This window comes from Apostichopus japonicus, chromosome 12, assembly GCF_037975245.1.
Source record: "Apostichopus japonicus isolate 1M-3 chromosome 12, ASM3797524v1, whole genome shotgun sequence".
NCBI classification, from domain to species: domain Eukaryota; kingdom Metazoa; phylum Echinodermata; class Holothuroidea; order Aspidochirotida; family Stichopodidae; genus Apostichopus; species Apostichopus japonicus.
In genome coordinates this window covers 3,702,981-3,726,554 of record NC_092572.1, presented here as the reverse complement: position 1 = coordinate 3,726,554, position 23,574 = coordinate 3,702,981, and the positions used below count along the sequence as shown (strand labels likewise).

General features: G+C 34.4%; 2 protein-coding genes across 5 annotated transcripts; both read right to left on the bottom strand.

Moving 5' to 3' along the window:
- Window positions 1-6,734: 6,734 nt before the first annotated feature.
- LOC139977160 (neural cell adhesion molecule 1-A-like) lies at window positions 6,735-14,246 on the bottom strand. Of its 2 annotated transcripts, XM_071986329.1 has the most exons (10): window positions 14,058-14,246; window positions 13,049-13,366; window positions 12,600-12,890; window positions 11,779-12,081; window positions 11,162-11,455; window positions 10,755-10,856; window positions 10,433-10,475; window positions 9,616-9,704; window positions 9,283-9,322; window positions 6,735-9,075 (listed from the first exon to the last, which is right to left on the bottom strand). In XM_071986329.1, exons 1-10 carry the CDS (start codon window positions 14,134-14,136, stop codon window positions 9,048-9,050), a joined length of 1,587 nt encoding a protein of 528 aa, XP_071842430.1. In that variant the 5' UTR covers window positions 14,137-14,246; the 3' UTR covers window positions 6,735-9,047. The 2 variants fall into 2 exon arrangements, with proteins under 2 accessions (XP_071842430.1, XP_071842431.1); XM_071986330.1 differs by lacking the exon at window positions 12,600-12,890.
- Window positions 14,247-14,803: 557 nt separating this feature from the next.
- LOC139977161 (neural cell adhesion molecule 1-like) lies at window positions 14,804-23,001 on the bottom strand. 3 transcript variants are annotated; one of them, XM_071986332.1, is made up of 10 exons: window positions 22,793-23,000; window positions 21,452-21,769; window positions 21,009-21,299; window positions 19,876-20,178; window positions 19,235-19,528; window positions 18,833-18,934; window positions 18,327-18,369; window positions 17,014-17,066; window positions 16,719-16,758; window positions 14,805-16,404 (listed from the first exon to the last, which is right to left on the bottom strand). In XM_071986332.1, exons 1-10 carry the CDS (start codon window positions 22,869-22,871, stop codon window positions 16,368-16,370), a joined length of 1,560 nt encoding a protein of 519 aa, XP_071842433.1. In that variant the 5' UTR covers window positions 22,872-23,000; the 3' UTR covers window positions 14,805-16,367. The 3 variants fall into 3 exon arrangements, with proteins under 3 accessions (XP_071842432.1, XP_071842433.1, XP_071842434.1); XM_071986331.1 differs by lacking the exon at window positions 16,719-16,758 and having other exon boundaries at window positions 14,804-16,404; window positions 22,793-23,001; XM_071986333.1 differs by lacking the exons at window positions 14,805-16,404; window positions 16,719-16,758; window positions 17,014-17,066 and adding an exon at window positions 17,123-17,630.
- Window positions 23,002-23,574: the final 573 nt, after the last annotated feature.

Here is a 23,574-nt window from a genome sequence, read left to right as displayed (position 1 = left end):
TGTGTAAGAATACATACATAGATATAAGTACAAATTAAATGTTCAATATATATATAGTACTTACATACAGGTATAATTTAGTTTTAGTCAGTAACTAGCTATTATTTCCTTACAAAACCACTTCTTAAAGGATGTGACTGACTTTTTACTCTTTAAATCGTTCATTAGAAGATTCCATGTTTTTGTTGCACGGTTTTGTAGGCTTAAAGTTCCAATGGTGGTATTTTAGAGATTATAGTGGGCATGATTAGCATGCCTCGTGTTATGATTATGTACATCTCTGTTACTGGTTAAAAAATTGTCAAAGGCAGCTGGTAGTAATCCATTCCATGTCTTGTAGGCAAATAATGCAAGCTTAACTTTAATGAGATCGTGCAATTTTAGTAAGATGAGTTTCTTAAATAGGGGACTGGTGTGCTCACGTGGGGCTGAGTGTGTTATGTGGCGAATGGCTGCCTTTTGGAGTATTATAAGATTGTTAAGGTTGGTGTTGTTTGTACCAGACCAAATAATGGAACAATAAGTGAGATGCGGGACAACCAGGGTCTGGTATAGTGTTCTGAGTATGTTTTCCGATAGATAATATTTCAACTTAGATAATATGCCAACATTCCGTGCAATTATACTGCAAATGGTTGAAATATGGTTGCGCCAGCTAAGTTAACAATTAATATTTACACCAAAAAATTTAGTAGTATAAACTTGCTTAATTATTTTCCCATCCATACATATATTTTTTATTCCAAATAAGTGTATTACGAGTATTAAAGACAATGTAATTACTTTTTTGTACATTTAGTGATAATTTGTTGGCTGAAAACCAATTACAGAATTTATTTAATTCATTTGACACGTTGGAAGATAATGTGATTATGTCGTCGCTCTCGAAGAAAATACTGGTGTCATCAGCAAAGAGAATGATTTTGGCTAGTTTGGAGACATGACAATTATCGTTAATATATAGAATAAATAACAAAGGACCTAAGACTGAACCCTGTGGAACGCCGCAACGAATTTTAGCAAGATCGGATCTAGAGTTTTTATACAAGGTATACTGTTATCTGTTCGAAATATAGCTTTCAAGCCAGTTGAGAGTAGTTCCTCTAATGCCGTATGAAAATAATTCATTGATAAGGATGGTATGATCGATCGTGTCAAACGCCTTCGAGAGGTCGAGGAATACACCAATGCAGTTTTTGCCATTATTAAGACTAGTATGTAAACTGTTAAGTGCATCTGCCAAAGCCAGTTCAGTAGAATGTTCGGGTCGAAAGCCGTACTGTTCTTTACAGAGAATATTATATTGGTTAAGAAAATTATATATGCGATTGAACATAAGTCGTTCTATGATTTTAGAAAAACAGGAAAGCAATGAAATCGGTCGATAATTCTCATATACATTTAAATCTCCCTTTTTATAGATTGGTATAACCTTTGCCGTTTTAAGTTTATCTGGGAATACGCCAGTGTTAAATGATAAATTACATATATGGGTCAAAGGTTAGCAATAAAAGGAATAACATTTTTATAATACCAGGTTTGAAATCATCATAAACTGCTGCTTTATTGGGTTTCAAGTTGGAAGTTGCAATTTTAATTAGTTCTTCTTCAGTGACTGGGAATTTGAATATTGAATGACTATTGTTATAGATGGTTTTATGTGATTTACCTTTGTTATTTATTTTACTAGCAAGCGATGGTCCAAGATTTACATAGAAATTGTTGAAGTTATTCGCAATGATATTTTCATCACTGGTTTCTTGGTCACCATCTATGAAAACAGCAGGATATGATGATTCTTTACGGTTATTGTGCAACATTTCATTAATAGTACGCCATGTATGGTTTGTGTTATTTCTGCTCTCATTAAATTTATTGTCAAAATAGAGCTTTTTCGAAAGTCTGATTACTTGATTAAGCTTATTACGATACGTTGTATACATAGACTTGTACATAACTGTAGGAGACTTTAACTGACATCTGTGAAGTTTGTGCTTCCTTTTAATGAAAGTCAAAATACCATTCGTAATCCATGGGTGTTTCTTTCTACGACGCTGTTTATGGTTGATTTGGCGAATAGGAAAACAATTATTATAAGTTGAACTGAGATAATTAAAAAAGGTATTATAAGCAGAATTGACATCATTTTCGTTTAAAACATTATCCCAATATGTGTCCCTTATTTCAGAAGTAAACCGCTTTATGTTGTTAGTATTGTAATTACGTCTATAGATGGTGTTGTTAGATCTGATTTTCTTCCCTACCACTTTTAAAAATATCGGAAAATGGTCACTTATATCAGTGATGAGAACCCCGGAAGTAATCGTAGAGTCATCATTTGTAATGATGTTATCTATCAGGCTTGTAGTAATGCTACTAATACGAGTTGGGACAGTTATTGTAGGGATGAATCCGTTCGAATAGAGAATATTTAAAAACGTAGTTGATTTGATTGCATTCGTTAAATCAATATTATAATCTCCCATTATGTAGGTTTTACAGTTTTTATTCGAAATGATATTGAAAATATTTTCCAGATTAACATTAAACTCATCTAAAGAACCATTAGGTGGTCTGTAGACTATGCCGATACATTTCATCAGACTATGCCGAATTTACATCAATTCAGACGGATTTGTTGTGCAAGTAACTTTATATCAATAGAAAGGGTAACCATTGTCACATATCTGATGAGTTTCAATACTTTTTTGGCTAATTATGTATTCAAATAGGCTATGCAAATTATGTCCCAAATAGCTTATTTTAGTTGGATTGCATACTACCAACAGTACGAAACATTTTGTTTTTGGTGTATTTTATGATAAAATAGTATTATCTAAAATATTTCCTATCATTTGAGGCTAAAATTTCTACCATGAGAATGAGCACAGCACATATGCAATATATATTCGATACACGTATGTACACTACACGTGCACCGTACCTGCATTGTGCGAATCGTTTTCACAACGATTTTGGTGGCGCTATGGTGATATTCATTGCTTTACTTTTGTAAGAAAGCCTGTACAAAATGTCATATTTATACGAGATATGATTTATAAAAACAGTGAAAAGTGTTTCAACTGTTTTTCGGTTTTTGGACAGGCTCTTGGCAATATTGCAATGATAATTCAAATGTCCAATTCTCTATTGCCCTGATCTATTCAGCATAGTTTTTTTATGTATAGGGCTCCCTGTGGCTGTCAGAGTTGTCCACGAACCCCGAAGTTTTCGAGACACGATCTGAGTCACTATTATAGGCCTACTATAATACCCATAACACTGCTTCGTAAAAGGTCAAGTTCATAATGTAATATTGAACTGGTTTATCATGTCACAACAGGCTAGCGACTGCATGTTGTCACTCAACAACAATTTTCAAGCATGGATTAATGCTAACTGTGCTTTGTGTCGGGCAAAATGGAGGTCATCTGGAATTTCAAAATAATAACAAATACTTTGGCCAACCTTCCAGTTACTTTCTCGTCTCTTTATCTTCACGACGTACTGTCATGCGTACACAAACTTCACCAAAGTCATGCGGCCTGTGTCTGTTTTATAATTCAGTTATTTATCACATGCACGGTAAGGTACTTCTATAGCAACATATGCTTATGGAACGCGAAAGAGTTCGTCGATAGGTACGGCTTTTGTAGATTTCTAAATCATATGATATATCAGATTTTAGTTCAAGAAAACGTTATCTAGTTTTGACTGTCAGAAACGTCTCACGAACCCTCTGGGAGGGATTCATGCACCCCAGTTAGGGAATCCCTGTTGTAGAACGTTTGTGAATGTGTTGTCCTTTTTCAAAGTCGAGATAGTAAAATAAATAAAAGGTAAATATGTAGAATTTTAACACTTTTTGATCAAAACGATGTTTGAACCAACATTTTGGAAATAAACATCAACAACATCCCCCTAACTCAAACCAAGTTTATAGCTAGAAGGGTTGGGAAGATAGGCCTACACATTTCTCAAAGTGTTAGGGTTTTTGGGCATATTCGCCCAGTAAACGGGAATGGAGTTTCAATACCCTACAGATGTGAATAATATTAATTTATGAGACAGAAAATATGTTTGAAGAAACAAAATAGTATTTTTGAAGTTTCATTACCCAAATGACTTGTGCCTTACCCATTATGTATTTTGTATTATGCATTTATGTATTTAACAACATGGTTAAACACATTTTAAACATGGTTAAATAAACCATAGCTGTGATTTACCATATTGAAAGACATGCCCACCTTACATATGCTGAGGTTTTGTCAAAAAGGTTCTGGACAATCTTTATTCACTGCTTTTCGGTTGGAAAGAGGCCGCCATGAAAAAACTTTAGAAGCGGCGATGGTATATTCTCTCTAGGGATACCAAAGGGTAATGGCCATAGCTTAAGGGATACCACATGCTTTCTGAATGGAATATGTCGATGTATTGAAATTCTAAAATAATTATAACGGCATATCTTTATGATCATAAGCTCTCAATTTCCATGGCTTTATTCCAATATTAGAAAAATAATGAATTTTAATTTCAAGGCAATGATGTCATCTCTGAAGTGACTTAAGTTGGTAAAAAGTTTAACTTTCTCTTAACTGCATCATTATAGAAAGATGGGATTTTCACTCTTGGACATGCTTTGAATGCTCAACATCATTTATTTGTATGCTTTTACTGCATAATTCATTAAGTGAGTGCTATGCTATCAAGGATAGAAGAATAAGTTTGTGATCAAATAACAAAACCTGTCTGGAATTATGTTGCAAGCTTTGTCAGATGCATGCATTAAAAACAGGCATGGTTGATTCCTGGAGAAGGATTTGGCTTCCTGGAAGATTCTGGACATTTTTCCTGAATTATCCATCCGTCCCACTCCTTATCATAGACCTTTTGTTTAATGATGCAGTTGGCAGGTGTGCTAGGCCTGTGTTGAAAAACACTAATGATTTCTTCTCTATTTTTTACTCCTATTATAAAACAATTATTGCCGGAAACCCCATAATCCTGTTTTGATGATGTACTGTATGTACTAAACACAATTGTTGATAATGTGTACAAGAACAGGCCAGGATTTCCTTAATACTTCATTAATAAAAGTTATAAAGCCAATCAAGTGCAAACATAATAGCACTCTCTTCACAAATTAGGGTATCAGTTACGTCAAGCCGTGATCCACAGAGTTATAATGCAGTGGCAAATTGTTCTCCAGTTTTAGACTGCCCGTGGTAAACAGGAAAGTATGCCAAATGTAAAACTTCTGTTTAGTCATTGAAACTCTGACAAAAAAAAGAAGACAAAATAAAGCTGTCAACAAACTGCTTATCCACTAGAGAGCCTGTGTAGGAGAACGTGTAAAAGTAAGTTGGCCTGACGTTTCGATCCTAGCAGGATCTTCTTCAAAGGCTAATTTTTTCAGGGTTATATATTCACTGATTACACAAATATACCATTTTAGCTTTTGGAGAAGATCCTCTAGGATCGAAACGTCAGGCCAACTTACTTTTACACAAAAAAAAAGATAATTTTGTGTCATCGCATATATTAGACTGTACCCTAACAAAAAAATTGTAGCATCGCATACAAAAAATTGCAGAGGATTAATGAGATACTACTCCTAAAAGGAGCTAATAGCATGTTGGTAAGCTAAGCCTGAATAAAACACAGTTTAAAACTCACCTAATAAGAAATCAATTTTCCCTGATTTCACAAATTAACCAGTGAGAAAGGCAAACTGGAGAAAGCCCTGCTCAAGCCCAGTCACCATGACTGACTGTTTACTGTACAAAACACCATTTACTGACACAGATAAAGCTCTGCAAACCATTTGTTCACAAAGACCTTAGTCAACTTATACTGCTTCTTTTACCATACAATTCAAACTACTGATGTCAATAACCTTTCCTTGTGTTGAAGTTACATTATCTGCTTACAGAGAAACAAGGAGACGTGGTATACAACACCGAATAAACTGATGTCTTTGTGCCAATGTCAAGGAGAGATTTGTCATATTTTTGGTCTTTCTTGCTAAGGTTTTGAAATAACTTTGCATGGATTCAAACCGCAAGCTAATGCAGTATGCAAGAGGCCCACAATTTGATATTTGATCGGCATACTAGTAGATGAAATAGTGCATATTTTGAGTTATTTCATCCTTAAAGAGATCCAAATAAAGTTCTAAGAAGTCACGAATGAGACCCTGAAGGTATATAGGACATTGATGACTTATTGTGAGGTGAAGCAAACACAAGTTCAACAACAGATGCCAGATAAAGTAACAACTACCAGTGGCTATCACCCTCTGGGATAATATCACCCAATATCAACAGCGAATCTCTCATAACACAATACATCTGCATGGCTGTCTGTTTGATGACTATGTTGCCAGTATTCCATGTTTACTGGTACATGTTTGACAGCCTTGTAATTACCTATAAACCCCAAAGAAATTCAATCTCTGATCAAATTCTTGAATGGAAATCAAACCAGATGTTACAAAATAAGTCGTTTTTGATTTTCCCTCAAGGGTGCTATTGATTGACATATTTCGAAGTCGTCTTTGAAGAGACAGATATGTTATGCCCGCTCTACAAAACTGAATAGTCTTCATACTGTCAAATACAAGCGAAAGATATAACTTCTGCTAAGAAGTGAATCTAAACCAGGAACATTGTCAATTATAAGCACTGCTTGAACTGATCAGATTGATTTGCTGCCGTAAATGACTCAACGTCTACCGGTAAATCACTTAGACGGAATGTTGGCTTTTGATACATTTCGCGCCATTTTAACATCATCATTCCTAAACTATGCTGGATGCAAATTTGCCTATCATATGGTGTTTCATTTGGTGGGGCTGAAACATCACAACTGTTTTTATCCAATTTATCTTCCTCTCCATCAGCAGTATCTGATTCTCCAAGCTGTTCTGATACATTTATAAACACTCTACGCTCACGAATAAGGTTAGATTAAAATTTAATATAGGCTTTCGCACAACCACCAATCACACATCTAATGGTAAAACCCGACTCTAATGCATGAACTGCACGGATGTGTTGTATGAAGTAACTGTACTTGTGTGGTACGAATTGTATCTGTGGCAGACATATGCCAGTACTGTATCTACGCAATGGATGTTGGGAGCATTGAATTTTGCCGCACCATATCCTGGGACTAGGAGCTTCCATTCAGCCATATGCGTTAAAAGCTGAAGAAAAATGGAAAAGAAACGTGCTTTGTCATCCTTAGCAATGACAGTGTTGTATGGAACGTTAAGTGTGCAATATTTGGTCCCACCATGACATACGCGAATAAACTTGTACGGTCATACACTCAACAATAGGTACACTAGCACTGCCAACCTTATAATTATACAGCCCAATGTAGGCCTAACTTTAAGCTAAGCCTAGTATATATGGTTGTAAATGTTATTGTAAGTTACTTCCATACAAGACAACGTTGGGGGCCCCCGTATTTGTGAACCAGTGTATGATGCTGCTGCTAATGACGTCGACGATGACGATGACGATGGCGATGACGATGACGACGATGGTGAATGCTTACGGCGCGGTGGCGATGCGAAACATACTCACTAGTTGTTAACACACCTGGCTCTTTCAGTTATTTTAGCGCTACTGAGAATCGTCGAGCCTTCCTGTTCTCGGAGTGTTTTAGGTTAAACAGGAATGCATTTTACTCGGCATAATTGAATATTTTTTACACATTTCTCCCTCAGTTTTTTTCGCAGTGTACAGAAATTCAGAGATGAGAAGTAAAGAGCTAAAAATTAGGCATTTCCATAATCTTATTTGGGTCATCGTGACATGCGGTTACACTCTGCTGGAGACTACCCCCTATAAAACTAATATATGAATATACCTAAAACTGTGGTCAACGAGAATTCTCAATATATACAGTTTTGCAGTGCTGTAGGTCGTAAATGTGATGTTGCTTCTGCACTTTTGTTCTTAGGAGGAAATATCAATATAAAATAGAAGCAATTATAGTTTAAGAAAGTGAGATCATAGCTAATACAATAAAATATAATATGCTATAGACAATACAGGAGACCAAAGTGTTTACATTTATAGCAGAGATTGTGTTGGTACTCTCATTAGTCACAAACTAGAAATAATAGCACGGAAAGTATTCACAATGGTCTCAATCATGACAATACATGCTTTGAAATATATCTTAACATTCCAACACTCATAAACATTTCACGCAATCGATTTGTAATAATTACATTTATCAAAAATGGTTTATCTGAAAATGATGGTGTTCTGAAAATGATTTCATGAACAAACACAAACAGTTCCTTTGAATATTTTCATTTCATTTCATTCATTAATTCTCATAGTTATTTCCAGCGAGTAACAAAAAAATAATAAGAATTATCAGAGTCAAGTGCATTTTCTCTATATATACAAATGATATATACGTGCTTTCTGTTTTCTTTAGGTAACGTACATTTTTTGCATGGGAAAGGAAAAAAAAAACGAAAGCTAAACATATCAAAAATATATAACATAAAATAGAATGTGATGTCGCTTTTTAGCTTTCCAGAAGCCAAGCATCACATTTGATTGCACTAGCAATGTTAACACCTATATACAAGAATGAACATTACAAAAAGGACACTGAAAAAAACAATAGGATAATTACACTAATGCGCAGCTATATAATATTCGATTTCATTTGTATTAATTCCTATTCATTTCCTTTAGGTCTTAGAGATCAGAAGTTGAGACATCTTGTACACACTGTTACTTTTCGTGTTAGGTTTCAAAACACTTGTAATGACAGAATGGGCATGATGGATATCATATTTTTATCAAGTAAATATGAGAAACTGTTCGTACTAGTAGTAATAGTGCTTCAAGCATGATGTGATAGGACAGTAGAGTATGTAACAGCATTTGCAAAATAAAGAAGTTGAACGAGCGAAATTGTTTCAATTGTTTCTTATCCCGATTTAGAACACGGTATTCTTTCTTAGTCGTATAATCGTCGACACAATTGATGCAGGCCAAGGGGTTATTTCCTCATTCCCCATCCTCCTTACAGCTGGTACTAAAAAAAAATTGAAAAAGAGAAAAACTACAAACATGATTCTGTTGAATTTGGAAAGCTATATTAAACGACGGTTTCTTTATCTCCACTGTATGCAACAATGGACAGTCTTATTACAAAAAATTTCAAACAGAATATCAAATCTTACTTTTTTTGGGTAAATCTTAAGTTCTATAATATAATAAAGTAATGAAGGAAGTTACATACAATTCATATGTAGGAATAGTGGTTGCGTAAAGCTGAATGCCTGTAAAGAGGATGGAAGAAAAAGCAACGATAAAGAATAAATATAAGCAAATGAATAATAATAGCCATAAACGTTCTGTACCAGGAGATTAGAAGATGAAAGTAATATTGTCCAAATGCTCATTTGGGTAAGGAAGTAATACTTTATTTTATTGTTCAGATACCTGATATGAAACTTCTAACGTTAGTTAATATAATAAAGAAGCCAACGTGAAAAGTGTTTAAAAAAACGATTTACATGTTGGAAGTGTGCTTTCTTAGATTATCAGTAAAGAAAATAGCTGCATTGAATACCTTCAGAGTAATTGTGATAGTAATCACTTTTTTGTCTCTCGTTCTCGTCATTATCATCGTTACTCTCTTCCTTCTGAAATCTATATCGGCTTAAACGTTAGTCAAACAAAATTTAGAAAAAAAGAGAAAGGAAATCACTTTTATAAAAGTTAATCATATATACTTCCACCAGCTATTCGTGGAAATGTTACAACTGAACATTTAAAAATAAACTGCAAACTTTGGTTATCAACATATGTAATCTGTACTGTGATGGCATGAACAGAGTTTCGAATGTAAACCTATCGCATAGTTATGTAGTATATATAATATAAAGTATATCTATATACAATAGATATGTATAAAGAAGATATCCAGGCTGGAAAATAAATAGGTTATACATTGATCAACACATAAGTAGTACAGCATAACGATCTGACGCAATGGCATAATTGGTAAAGCAACACAAACCGATGTGTTTATGTCAAAACGTACAGCAATAAAATGAACTAACATAACGGTCATTGACTTGTACTACGAGTATGTTCTTGGTATAGTACACAATATACTGTGCTTATCAATATAGTAACTGTTCATCATGTGAACAATTCCATCAAAAGATTTCCTTAACAAGCAGACGGGAAAAGGTGTGAACCAGGTCAAGAACTATTACTTCTTTTCAAAAAATGACTTTTACTGTTCCTCGATGCGTGCATTACTTGAATATATTTGCTGCTGTGTTACCGAACAGTACCAGCAGATGTAAGAAACCATAATAAAAACATTAATTCGTTAAAAGTTGTCAAACATTTAATATGTGGCATATTTGAATATATACCTTTTACGTTCGGAAGAGAATAGACAACTTCTATCATGCCTGTCTGAAAAGATAATATTTAGAAATAAACCTTACTACATATTCAACGCAGTTTCCTTTGAGTCATTGTCGTAAAACGAAAACTCTCCATCAGATAGGAGCTTTGGTTAATAAACATCCATTTCAATGACATAAAGAATTGAGGATCGATTTCTGTTCTTGATGTAATATAAATCTACGTTTCTTTTGAAACAAAAGTTAATAAGTCAATAAGTGTTAGCTGCATTGTTTAATTCTGTCTTACATTTAGCCTACAGTTAAACCATGACTATGGTGTACTTACTTTTTAATAATTGTATTAGCAGAGCCACCAGAGAAATAAAAGCAAGAACTGCTGAAATGACGATTGCTAATAATGCTCGTGATAAATACACTCTAGATGTCACTGCAAAAGAACAGAAAACTGGAATGTACGTATTATTTAGTGGAGTCAATAATGGATCAATTAAAATACACACAAAACTACATGCAGGCCCCAACTGTGACTAAGCACACCGTTAGTTTGATACAGTACATTGGTTGAAGGACTAGTTGAAGTCTTTTCAGACGATATCCGTGAAAAATAACTTTCATAGAATAAAAAAAATCTAGTATGCCTTTTTTTTAAATTTTATTTTCAGAAATGAATTGAGACTTAGTGAAACTGCCTGCCAAACTCACCCTTTATTTAACACACAGTTGCAAACTTACCATTTATTTCAATCGTCTTACTTGACGCATATCCTTCTGAATTATTAGCCACACACTGGTATTCCCCAGTATCGTTCATTGCAAGGCCTTCTAGCTCAAACTTCCAAGTAGTAATGCTTTTGTTGTTCATCTTGGCTTTGGTGGGGAGGTGTGTCCACTCAGATTCATTCATGTTCGAGAGCATAACTAACCTTGTATTAGGGGGAGGATGTCCGTCTGACTGACACTCAATAGTTATGTCACTTCCTTCGGGGACCGTAGTTGAGAGGCTCAGCATACGTACACTGGCTGGATCTGTTACAATGCAATTAAAATGAACATATATCCATTATGCTGTGCTACAAATGTTAAACGGTGCCAGAAATTAACAATAGGCTGCATTGCTATTTTCTGTAGAGAAATTGACATAAGTTGACATTTCACCAAATTATCTTGTCCTTTTTGTTGATAAAGAAACTTGAATTAGGAGTTAAATTCGTAGCACAGACTTGGAACTGTGAAGAAACTTTTTAAAACAGTTCTGGTACTATGTAAAACAGAGCCAACTGATACCCTTTAGTGTGAAGGTGATAAGTTCACCTGTAGTTTTAGTTACGTGTTCATATTTCATGACTTACATTTAGCTACAAGATTCAATACTTGTGTTGTTGCAGCTGGCGGAATCTTGTTGATAGCGAAGCATCTGACTTGCAGAGGCTGTCTCACGGCCACGTGTATCTTGAACGTCCAATACGTGTATGGTTCTATATGATAAACATACTCAGTGACGTTGGGGAGGATTTCCCAATCTCCCTCTGTTGATAGCCATTGTAATTCAACACTTGGTCTTGGGTTACCCTTAGAAATGCAGCATACGTTGGCAAACTGGTGCAAAGATATATGAAGTAAGTCATTCCATGCGTATCTGATTGAAGCTGGATCTGCATTTGAAAGAATTGAATAATTTTAACAATCACCGCCAATGATTTGGCTTAAATAAAAATAGTGATCCAGTCACATCATGCACAATTAGCGTGTGCAACACATAAGTTATTCATAAAATCAATCATGTGTGTACCTCATGGAAAGGAATTTACCCTCATCAGCCGCTATTGGAATCAATGATTTGGTTTAAAGAAAAAAATATATTCAGTGGGATAATGCAAAGTTAGCCTGAATTTTGAATTAAAAGAGATCAAATACAATGTGTCTCACAACATACCTTACAAAGGCAATATACATAAAATGGACGTCTTCCTCTTGACCATGAACTATATAGAATAAATAGTATGTACCGATTGTGTATTTCCCAGTATGACCATATAGGTAGATTCAATTTCTAAGCTCACACTCTCTTAGACATTTGTAAAACAAAAAAAAAATCATTTTCATTTTTCTATAGCTTCATGAGCTTGACTGTGAAATATATACAACGTATGGTGCAAATTCTATTACTAACATTGGACGTCCATTGCCACTTCTGAGTAGGCATTCATCTCTTTGCGAAACGAACACCTTAACAATTGACGATGATAGCAACGATGCACTTCAAAGGTAATCTCACTACAAATATGCTTCATAACTCCCGCTGGAGAATACGTCTTCACTTCTTGCAAAATTAGCAGAGGGCCATTTTGATTAAGAGTCCATGTGATGGTGTCCTCTACTGTAAGGGATACATATATACAACATGTAGCTGATATTGTCTCGTTTTCTGTGGCACCATTTGCCATTGACACGGATGGAAAAGCTGCAAGAGTAAAAGGTACTAAGATCGACGGTTTTGTTTAAGAAAGAAAGGTGAAGTTCATATTAAACATTGATGAAGCTAGTTAAAACTGGAAAACTACAAAGAGTCTTTTACCTTGTGCATCACACAGTTATGTTTTATGAAATGTTGGTTCTCACCGATAACTGAAACTTGAATGGATCTTTCTGATGATCTTCCTGTGTCTGAAAAGTCCATATGACAGGTATATGTACCTGCATCAAGAAAGTTGACATTATAAATCTCCAGTGCAGCAAATATTCCGTTTTCCGCAACAGTAGAATTGTAGTCTTTAGTCGTCTTAACTACGTTATCCACTTGTAAATCATGTTGAAAGGTTGTTGATTGCGGTAAAGTCCACGTGACGATTGGCACATGTCCACTCGTGTTAAAATTTAGTTCTATTTTTCCAACGGTACCAAACTGTGTAAGAACTTCCGTGTTTTCGTTTAGAGATACTGTAAAATAGAACAAGCATTTACTTTGGCTTGAGGTATAAATACAGAAATAGGTTACTGAAGATTAAAAGAATGTAACTAACGAACTAACCTTGATTTGAAACGATTATTTGTTTGCAAAACAACTAAGCGATTGGAGCAATAACTCAGAACCCTTCGTAATATTAAGTATTTTTTTCATGTTAAGTTTCACAACGAGAGAGGATTATTCCAAAATATTATTGGCTGACAATTTGTGCCTCATCGCTTACTTCCTGAGCGTTTAAATGTTAAACTTAATTGTAATTATTTTAAATAGCACACATCATGAACTTGACACTCGACACTCATAGCTGCTACAGTGACTACTGTTCATGACCTGTAAAACATGTTACCGTGTTACGAGCACAAAGTAGTAGTTACTGATGTACGGTTGTGGGACATGAACAGCATACTTGAACCTAACCATCAGGCGTATAAGTGACAACATTTTATCAAATATAAAGCAGGAATGTGTGTCCCGTCTATCAATTGAATTTGTTCAATACCATTATTGTTGAATGCAGCGATAACCGTGACATGTTTGATTGATTGAACTGAAATGGAAACATGTGAATTGAATTATACTTGACTGAACACAACTATATTTGCGATTTAGAGATGTGTTCCTATAGTTGATCTCTTTTAATAATTTTAACAGTTTGAGGCTTACCTGACAAAGAAACCATGAAAGCGAATAATAACCAACTTGTGTTAGGCGACAATTGTTTTAAATTTGTGTTCACGTCCATAACAACTGTTAAGGATTCTTGCTAGATTTTTTTGGTAGAACTGAAGACCAACGTTGACGCTGAATAAACCTGTTCTGAAAAATAGCAATAGCTGCCTCTAGGAAGAAAATGACTGTTTCTTTCCTGTTAAGCAAACTGAAATGTATTTTTCTTAATATTAAACTAGGCTTGACTAATATTATAGATATTTTACTTTCTATATGACTTTATTATATTAGTTTATGTCAATTACAATGGTTTCTGAAAGTAAAAGACGCACGATTTGTCAGTTAGGCACAATACTAAGACAATTAGTGCTTAAAACAGTACGTATTATTAACACATCGTACTAATCGAGTAGTTTTCTAACAGAAAACGTTCATTGTATGGATTAATCAAAACAATTATAGGGTCTCCACGGTAATATTTGAATGCAAACATGATATCCTATACCACAAACTTTTCTGTCTGTACACTGTGGAAGCGACGTCACAAGTAGTTGTTCTTCAAAAACATACTCTGTGCTCATTGAGCACTGTATATGCAAGAAGTTCTGAGGACAATGGGCAAGGGACTGTTAGTAAATAAATCATTGGAAATTTGTAAAAGCACCATAAGGTACTTATTATGAAAATCTCAGTAATCCAAGTGTTGCCAGTTCTGTATTGACACAGATGGTGATTGGACATAGTTTGGTACTATTGAAAATAAGTTGTGCATCTATAAAGGAAAGAAAGTAAGGGGGTCATTCAATAATCATGTGTTTGTTATGTTTTTCATTAGCCTAGTTATGAGTGTGTGCACTTGGGGTTTGTTTCTCAAAAACAGCAAGATCCGTTTGTCGAACGTAAATATTTTGTGTCCCTGTCTAAAACCTTGTGTCCTGCGTTCGTAACAATGCTGGAATTATTGGTTAGCAGAGGCAGGACACATTGTTGAATGTTTGTTGAGAATTGGATCGCCAACAATTTTTTTTTGTACAGTTTTACACTGTCGCTTCTACACTTCCGTTCTTATGAGTAAAGATCAATTAAAATGAACGCAATAACAGTTTAAGAATGTGAGGTCATAGTTCATACAATATATAAGACTATAGACAATACAGAGAACAAAGTGTTTATATTCATAACGGAGATTGTGCTGGTACTCTTTTTCTCTATAAAACATATCATGTTATAAGGAATGTGTAGAATCTTTACTATAGTAAATCGTTAGTCACAAACGAGAAGTAACAAAATGGAAAATATTCTCAATGATCTCGATCATAACAATAAATTTACTTTTATTAATTTAGAATGGTATCTCTGAAACTCCATGGCGTTCTGAACATGCTGTCATGAACACAAAACATAGTTCTTTTGCAAATAGTATTTTCATTAAATTCAATAATAATAATAATAATAACAATAACAATATAAATGACAATGACGATGACAATGACAATGACAATAACAATAATAATAATATCAATGCAAATGTATTGGTCTAAAGTTAGCTTGCTGATGAAAGAGAAAATTAAAGTAGGTTGGGGTACCAGTTTTAATAGCACGAAAACAATCTTATATATATTTCCAGCGAATAGCAAAGTTAATAAGAACTATCAAAGACAAGTGCATTGTCTATACACAGATATATAAAATACTGTTTAATTGATACTGATCTTTAATTATTGTATATTGGTGGCATGGGAACGGAGAAAATGGAAGTTAAATTAATCAAAATATATAACATTAAATTGGAATGCGATATCGTTTTTGAGCTTTCCAGAAGCCAAGCATCACCTTTGATTGCAATGACAAAAATAACACCTACAAACAATAACAATGCACATTACAAGAAGAAATCACACAAAACACATGGATAATAACACTGATGCATAGCTATTTGATATTCAATTTTAGTTGTATTAGTTCATGTTCATTTCCTTTATGTCTTTGCGATCAAACGGTGAAACACCTTTGCATACACTGTTTCTATTCATGTTTTGTTTCAAAACACTTGAACTGACAGAATGGGCACGATGGATATTATTTTCCTATCAGATAAAGTTTAGGAACTATTCGTACTATCAGTAATAGTACTTTGAATCTTGGTATAATAGGAGAGTATAGTATGTTATAGCATTGGCAAACTTGTGGCCGTCTTGTAAAGAATTTGAACGAGCGAAATTGTCTCCGGTGTTAATCCCAATTTAGCACATAATATTCTTTCCCAGACGTGTAATCGTCGAAACAATCGACGAAGGCAACTGGCTAATTTTCCCAATCCTCATCCTCCTCACAGCTGGAACTATAAAAATTGAAAAGGAGAAAAACTACACACATGATTTACTGAAAGTTTTTTTTTCATGAATACGTTACGGACGAATTGTAACACTACCCACATTGCATTCTTAACATATTATTATTAACATAACAGCTAATGTTGAATATGCAGGGTCACCGCATAATCTCAAACAAACACTACATATCTATCTCTGTTGTTTGAAGTAATGCACAGTCATATTATGAAAACAACTTTCAAATAAAATATGAAAACATACTTCAGTTTAGTAAATATTACATTGTAAATAAAATAATAAAATAATCAAGAAAGCTACATACGAATCGTATCTAGGGGTAGTGGTTGCGTAAAGTGGAATGCCTGAAGAGTGCAACAAAAATATAAATGTAAAATAAATAGTTATAGCAATACACGTTTCTGTAGAAGGAAATGTGTAGACAAAAGACAAAAACGAAAGTTAAAAATTCTTTCATCAACATTGTGTTAAATTGCTCATTGGGTAAGGAAGCAGTAATTATATTGTTCGGATACCTAATATGAAACTTTTAACGTTAGTTAAATGAAGAGAGTAATGTATATAGTGTTTAGCTGCAGGATAATTGTAATCGTTAGTACCTGGTTGTCTCTCGTTATTGACATTATCACTGTTACTTTCGTCTTTCTGAAATCTAAAAAAAATGTGTACAACTTAAAAGTTTGCTAATAAGAAATTAAGAAAAAATTGAAAAGAAAATAGATTTATAAAAAGTTAACCGTATTTATTACCACAAATAAAGTAGTTAAACAATGCAGTAATTTCATCATGACTATGACAAGTTTGCAAATGGCATATGTAATAACGTTTGTTCATGGAATGTTAACCAAGCAGGTATAAATAATTTTGTACTTAAATTTTAGGAAAACCCCTCAATTATGAAAATAGAACACAAATTTGAGAACGAAACTTTTCCTTTCGAATGACTTACAACTTTCTTTTTGTGTCAAACGTGTCTCTGCAGTTCATCTGGATCGTGATGTAAGTGTTTTATAAAAATCATACAGTTCAATTATGTAAGCAATATACAGTCTATTTAGATACAGTAGATCTTTATAATCAAAGGTTCCCAAGATGAAAAGGTCATCATTAGATGATACACTCCACCTGAAAAAAACATACACTTTTACTTAACTTAGTAGAAGTGTAAGATCAAATAAAATAAATCTGTTAGCAAACTGCTTATCCACTAAAGAGCCTGTGTAAGAGAATGTGTAAAAGTAAGTTGGCCTGACGTTTTGATCCTATCAGGATTTTCTTCAGAGGCTAAATGACAAATAACACCAACAGAAGGGACAAAAACACGCACATAATACAGACAGGTTAACGAGCATGGTGAACACAAAGAGATAGATGTAAGGGGATTAATAGTAGAAAAGGGATTACACCCCTTGTCTCTTCCATCCCTTTTCTTCATCCTTTGTCTACTAATCCCCTTACATCTATGTCTTTCTAATGAAGAATGTATAGAAAATAATGTGGTTTACGTACTATGTTACCCTCAACAAAGAGAGAATTGTGCTTTAACGTGATATCCGGTCATTAATTTACACTACTTATAGGCCTATCGTGCACTTTTACAATATTCTACATTCTACATGTCTATATTCTGTACCTGATCAGCTTAGAAAGCAACGTTGCTAAGTTCGTGCCATAATGGAACATTGATATTTCCACTTTGCTTGCCAAATTAGGTGTCTAACGAAATAAGAGTGTCTGCTATCTATATTCATTTTAAAAAGAGTTGATCTTTTTTGCAACTAAAACTAAAACTAAGGAAACATCAATCGTGTTAATTAATTTCGCCAATAGTGCATATGTCTCCATTATTGGTGTAACAAACAATAATAAGAGCTATGATAACGCTTAACATTTTATATACTTGAATATATACCTTTTATTTTCAGAAGAGAATACACAACTTCTATCATGTCTGTCTGAAAAGATAATCAAAATGCTTTTAAGTTGGAAATTAAGCTCAGTCTTTGTGGATAAAATACCATACTACTAACAGTTCAATGCAGTTTCCTTCGAGTCATTGCGTTTGAGGTAACCATATACCTACATTGGATAGCAGATGCGGTTATTAAAAATATATTTACATAAAACATACGAATTAAGCATCGATTTGTATTCTTAACAAACTGATACAATTGGAAGATATTATTTTATTGTACCTAATGCAACAGTATTTTAAACTTTTTTTTATAAAACAATTGATAATACATTATTCAAACACTTACAAAATCGTCTTTCTTTGGGAAGTTGAATATATGGCAATATCGTTTTTATGGTTTTCCTTTGAAACTTAGAGAGTGTACAGTGTTTTTACATATGCTGTATTGTTCAATTCTGTCTTAAATATAGCCAAAAGTGAAACAAAGATTTTGGTATACTTACTTTCTAATAATTGTCTTAGCAGAGCCACCAGAAAAATGAAAGCAAGAACTGCTAAAATTACGATTGCTAATAATTCTCGTGTTAAAAACACCCTAGTGGTCACTGCAAAGAAAAAAATGAACACTGGAATGTACGTATTACTGAGAAGAGTCAGTAACGGATCAAATAAAATACACACAATACTATATGCAGATCAACTGTGACTAAGCAGACCGTGAGCATTGATTCAGTACATTGATTGATGGACTAGTTGAGGTCTTTGAAAGCGATAACCGTGAAAACTTAACTTTCATAGAATAAAAAGTAGAAGAACTATAGCTACCATATTTTGAACACATGTAATGTTATTTTCAAAAATGATTGACCTTTGGTGAAACTGCCGGCAAGCAGTTGCGAACCTACCATTTATTTCAATCGTCTTACTTGACGCATATCCTTCTGAATTATTAGCAACACACTGGTATTCCCCAGTATTGTTCATAGCCAGGCTTTTCAGCTCAAACTTCCAAGTAGTAGTGCCTCTGTTGATCATCTTGGCTTTTATGGGAAGGTGTGTCCACTCAGATCCATTCATGTTCGAGAGCATAACTAACATTGTATCAGGGGGAGGATATCCGTTAGTCTGACACTCAATAATTATGTCACTTCCTTCGGGGATCGTAGTTGAGAGGCTCAACATACGTACACTGGCTGGAACTGTTACAAAACAATTAAATGAACATATATCATTTATGTTTTGCTGCAAATGTTAAACGGTGCCAGTAGTTAACGGTAGGCTGCAGTGTTATTTTTCTTTAGAGAAATTGACATAAGATGACATTAATCTAAGAGCTTCTTTTTGAAGATTTCTTATTGTCCTTTTTGTTGATAAAGAAACCTTAATCAGGCGTAAACTTCGATGCCCAGTTGTGGAATTGTGGAGAACAAATTCTTAACACAGTTTCGGTTCTATGACGAACAAAACCAGCTGATACCTATTAGTGTTAAAATTGTAATAAGTTCACCTGTATGATTTTCTTACTTGTTCATAATTGAAGACTTACATTTAGCTACAAGATTCAATACTTGTGTTGTTGCAGCTGGAGGAATCTTGTTAATAGCAAAGCATCTGACTTGCAGAGGCTGTCTCGCTGCGACGTGTATCTTGAACGTTGAATAAATGTATGGTTCTCTATCATAAACATATGCAGTAACGTTGGATAGGATATTCCAATATCCTTCTGTTGACAGCCATTGTAATTCTACACTTGGTCTAGGGTTACCCTCAGAAATGCAGCATACGTTGGCAAACTGGTGAACAGTTAGATAACGTAAGCCGTTCTCTGCGTATCTGATTGAGGCTGGGTCTAATAAACAATCCGAACAATAAACATGAATTGATATCTTAGCTTACCAGCCCACAAACGTCATTAATGTGTGTACCGCATGGAAATGAATTTAACATTCGGCGAACTCTATTGGAATCAATGATTTGGTGTAAAGGCAAATACTGATTCAGTTTGGGCAGCCCTTACCGCAAAAACAAATTATAAAATAATTAAATTACACCAAAAATCATTTTGTCTCCATCAAAATAAATGTAGACCACTCGCCCCAGAACGCATAAATGGCGTGCTTGACATTGCTGGTAAATTGCCAAGTTTATGGTCTATTCAATCGGAGGTTTAGTGGTGAATTTATTTCGGACGGGAGTAATTATTTTGAACTGATTCATTTATTTCTTCTTTACATTTGTTGTTAGTAGGACGGAATGCGGGATAAAGTACCCTATTTTCTCATGTTAAGTTGATTTTTGGTGTAATTTAACTAATAAAGTTTTATATTTTGTTTTGCGGTAATGGCCGACCATAATCCAGTGGCATCATATAAATTAGCGTGATTTTGAATAAAGGAGATGTAATGAACTATATAGGTAATATGACTTACAACATACTTTAGATAGGCAATATACAGAAAATTACTAGTGGACGCCCCTCTTGACAATGAACTTGAATACATAGTACTGTAACAAGGTGTATTTTCCTGTATGACCATTTAAGTTGATTCAGTTTCTATGCTGACACCTTCTTAGCCAATCGTAATAACAAATATCGAAAACTAATTTCCTTTGTGAAACATCTTCATGAGCTTGACTGTGAAATATTATACAACGTATGTTGCAAATTATATTACTTACATTGGACGTCCATTGCCACTTCCGAGTAGACATTCATCGCTTTACGCAACGAACACCTTAACAATTGACGATGATAGCGACGATGTACTTCAAAGGTAATCTCACTACACATATGTTTCATAACTCCCTCTGTAGAATACTTCTTCTCTTCTTGCAAAATTAGCAGATGTCCACTTTGATTAAGAGTCCACATGATGCTGTCCTCTACTTCAAGGGACACATATAAACAACATGTAACTGAAAGTGTCTCTTTTTCTGTGGCACCATTTTTCATTGAAACGGATGGAAAAGCTGCGGGAGCAAAAGTGACTAAGATCGTTGAACTTTTTAAAAAGAAAGAGGAATTTAATTTTGAACGTTGTTAAAACTACTTGAAAAGTAGTAAATAGAGTCATAGCCTTTTGCATTACATAGTAATAGTTTATGAAATGTTTGGTCCTCACCAAATACTGAAACTTGAATGGATCTTTCTGACGATCTTCCTGTGTCTGAAAAGTCCATACGACAGGTATATGTACCTGCATCAAGAAAGTTGACATTGTAAATCTCCAGTGCAGCAAACATGCCGTTTTCCGTCACAGTAGAGTTGTAGTCTTCGGTCGTCTTAACTACGTTATCCACTTGTAAATTATGTTGAATGGTTGTCGATTGAGGTAAAGTCCACGTGACGATTGGCACATATCCACTCGTGTTGAAGTTTAGTTCTATTTTTCCAACGGTACCAAACTGTGTAAGAACTTCCGTGCTTTCGTTCAAAGAAACTGCAAATTAGAACAAGCATTTACTTTGGCTTGAGGTATCACTCCAGAAATAGGATACTGAAGATTAAAAGAATGTAACTAAGGAACTAACCTTGAATTGAAACGATTATTTGTTTGCAAAACTACTAAGCTATTGGAGCAATAACTCAGAACCCTTCGTAATATTTAGTATCGTTTGCATGTTAAGTTTCACAACGAGACAGGGGTATTCCAAAATATTATTGGCTCACAATTAGTGCCTCATCGCTCACTTCCTGAGCGTTTAAATACTTAACTTAATGGTAGTTATTTTAAATAGCACACATCATGAACTTGACACCCGATACTCATAGCTGGTCAGTGACTACTGTCCTGTTGCACAAGTTACCGTGTTACGAACACATAGTAGTATTAACTGATGCGCGTTGTGGGACATGATCAGTAGTTGCTGTATCGATCATTTTGTGCGAGTTCAATAATACGCGATTCTAAAATGAAGTCGTATCTAGTCGTTTCATGCTATAAATAGGCGTATTGGATATACCCGAACATGGCCTTTCTTCGTTCTCGGCATGACAAATTAGCGTAATTTAAAGAGAGGTGTTAACTGGAATCAAACGGTACCGTACCTCCTTGTCTTCATAGACTCCTTGTCCAGTCGCGCAGTTCTTTGTCTTACATGGGAACAAGTTAACAATTTGCAGTTGTTACAGTGCTACCTGTAACACATGTTACCGTGTCACAAATACGCAGCAGTCATTAATAATGCACACTGGATGCTGTTAAAGCTATGAGTATCGGCTGAACTTGAACACAACCATTAGGTGTATAAGTCACAACTTGTTTATCAAATATAAAGCAGGAAAGTATTTCCCGTCAATAAATTTAATTTGCTCGATACCATATTGTTTAAAAGCAGCGATAACCGTGACATACTTGATTGATTGAACTGAAATGGAAATATGTGAACTGAATTATAATTTACTGAATAAGATGTGTTCCTATAGTTGATCTGTTTTGATAATTTAATAATTGGACACTTACCTGACAAAGAAACTATGAAAGCGAATAGCAACCATCTTGTGTAAGGCGGTACTTGTATTAAATAGGTTTCTACGTCCATAAGGAGGTTAAAGGATTCTCACAAAATTGTTTTGGTTGAACTGAAGACAAATCTTGACGCTGAATAAAACTGTTCAGTTAAAACGCAATAACTGCCTCCAGGAAGCAAATGACAGTGTCTTTCCTGTTAAGCAAACTGAAATTCATTGTTCTTAATATTAATCGAGACTTGACTATTATTATAGATATTATACTTTCTATATGCATTTATTATAATATTTATTGTAAATAACAATGGTTCTGAAAGTGAAAGAAGCACGATCCGTCAGTAAGGCACAGTAATATGACGGCAATTTGAGTTAGAAAACAATACGTAATATTAACATATCATACTAAGCAAGTAACCCTTCTAACAGGAAACACTCGTTGTGTTGATTTGTGAAAGCAATTTAAGGGTCTCCACGGTGTTTGTGTTCTAAATACCGCCTTTCGTTTGCTATAGAAAATACTATAAAACTTATTGATCATTTGTTTTAGGCAATTTTAGCGCGTTTTTACTTTTCCGGTATATGAATGCACAGTTCACCTTAACAACTCTCACGGGAGAAAAATGACATATTGTTAGATGGAAAATCCTTTTCTGCATCGGAGATGTTAGCTTCTCGTAAAATTGATAAATTGTCCCAACTCATGACATTTGTGATCGAAACAATGATTTAGATTTTATGCGAAAGTAGAACCATGAGCGTTGTCGTCGAAACTTG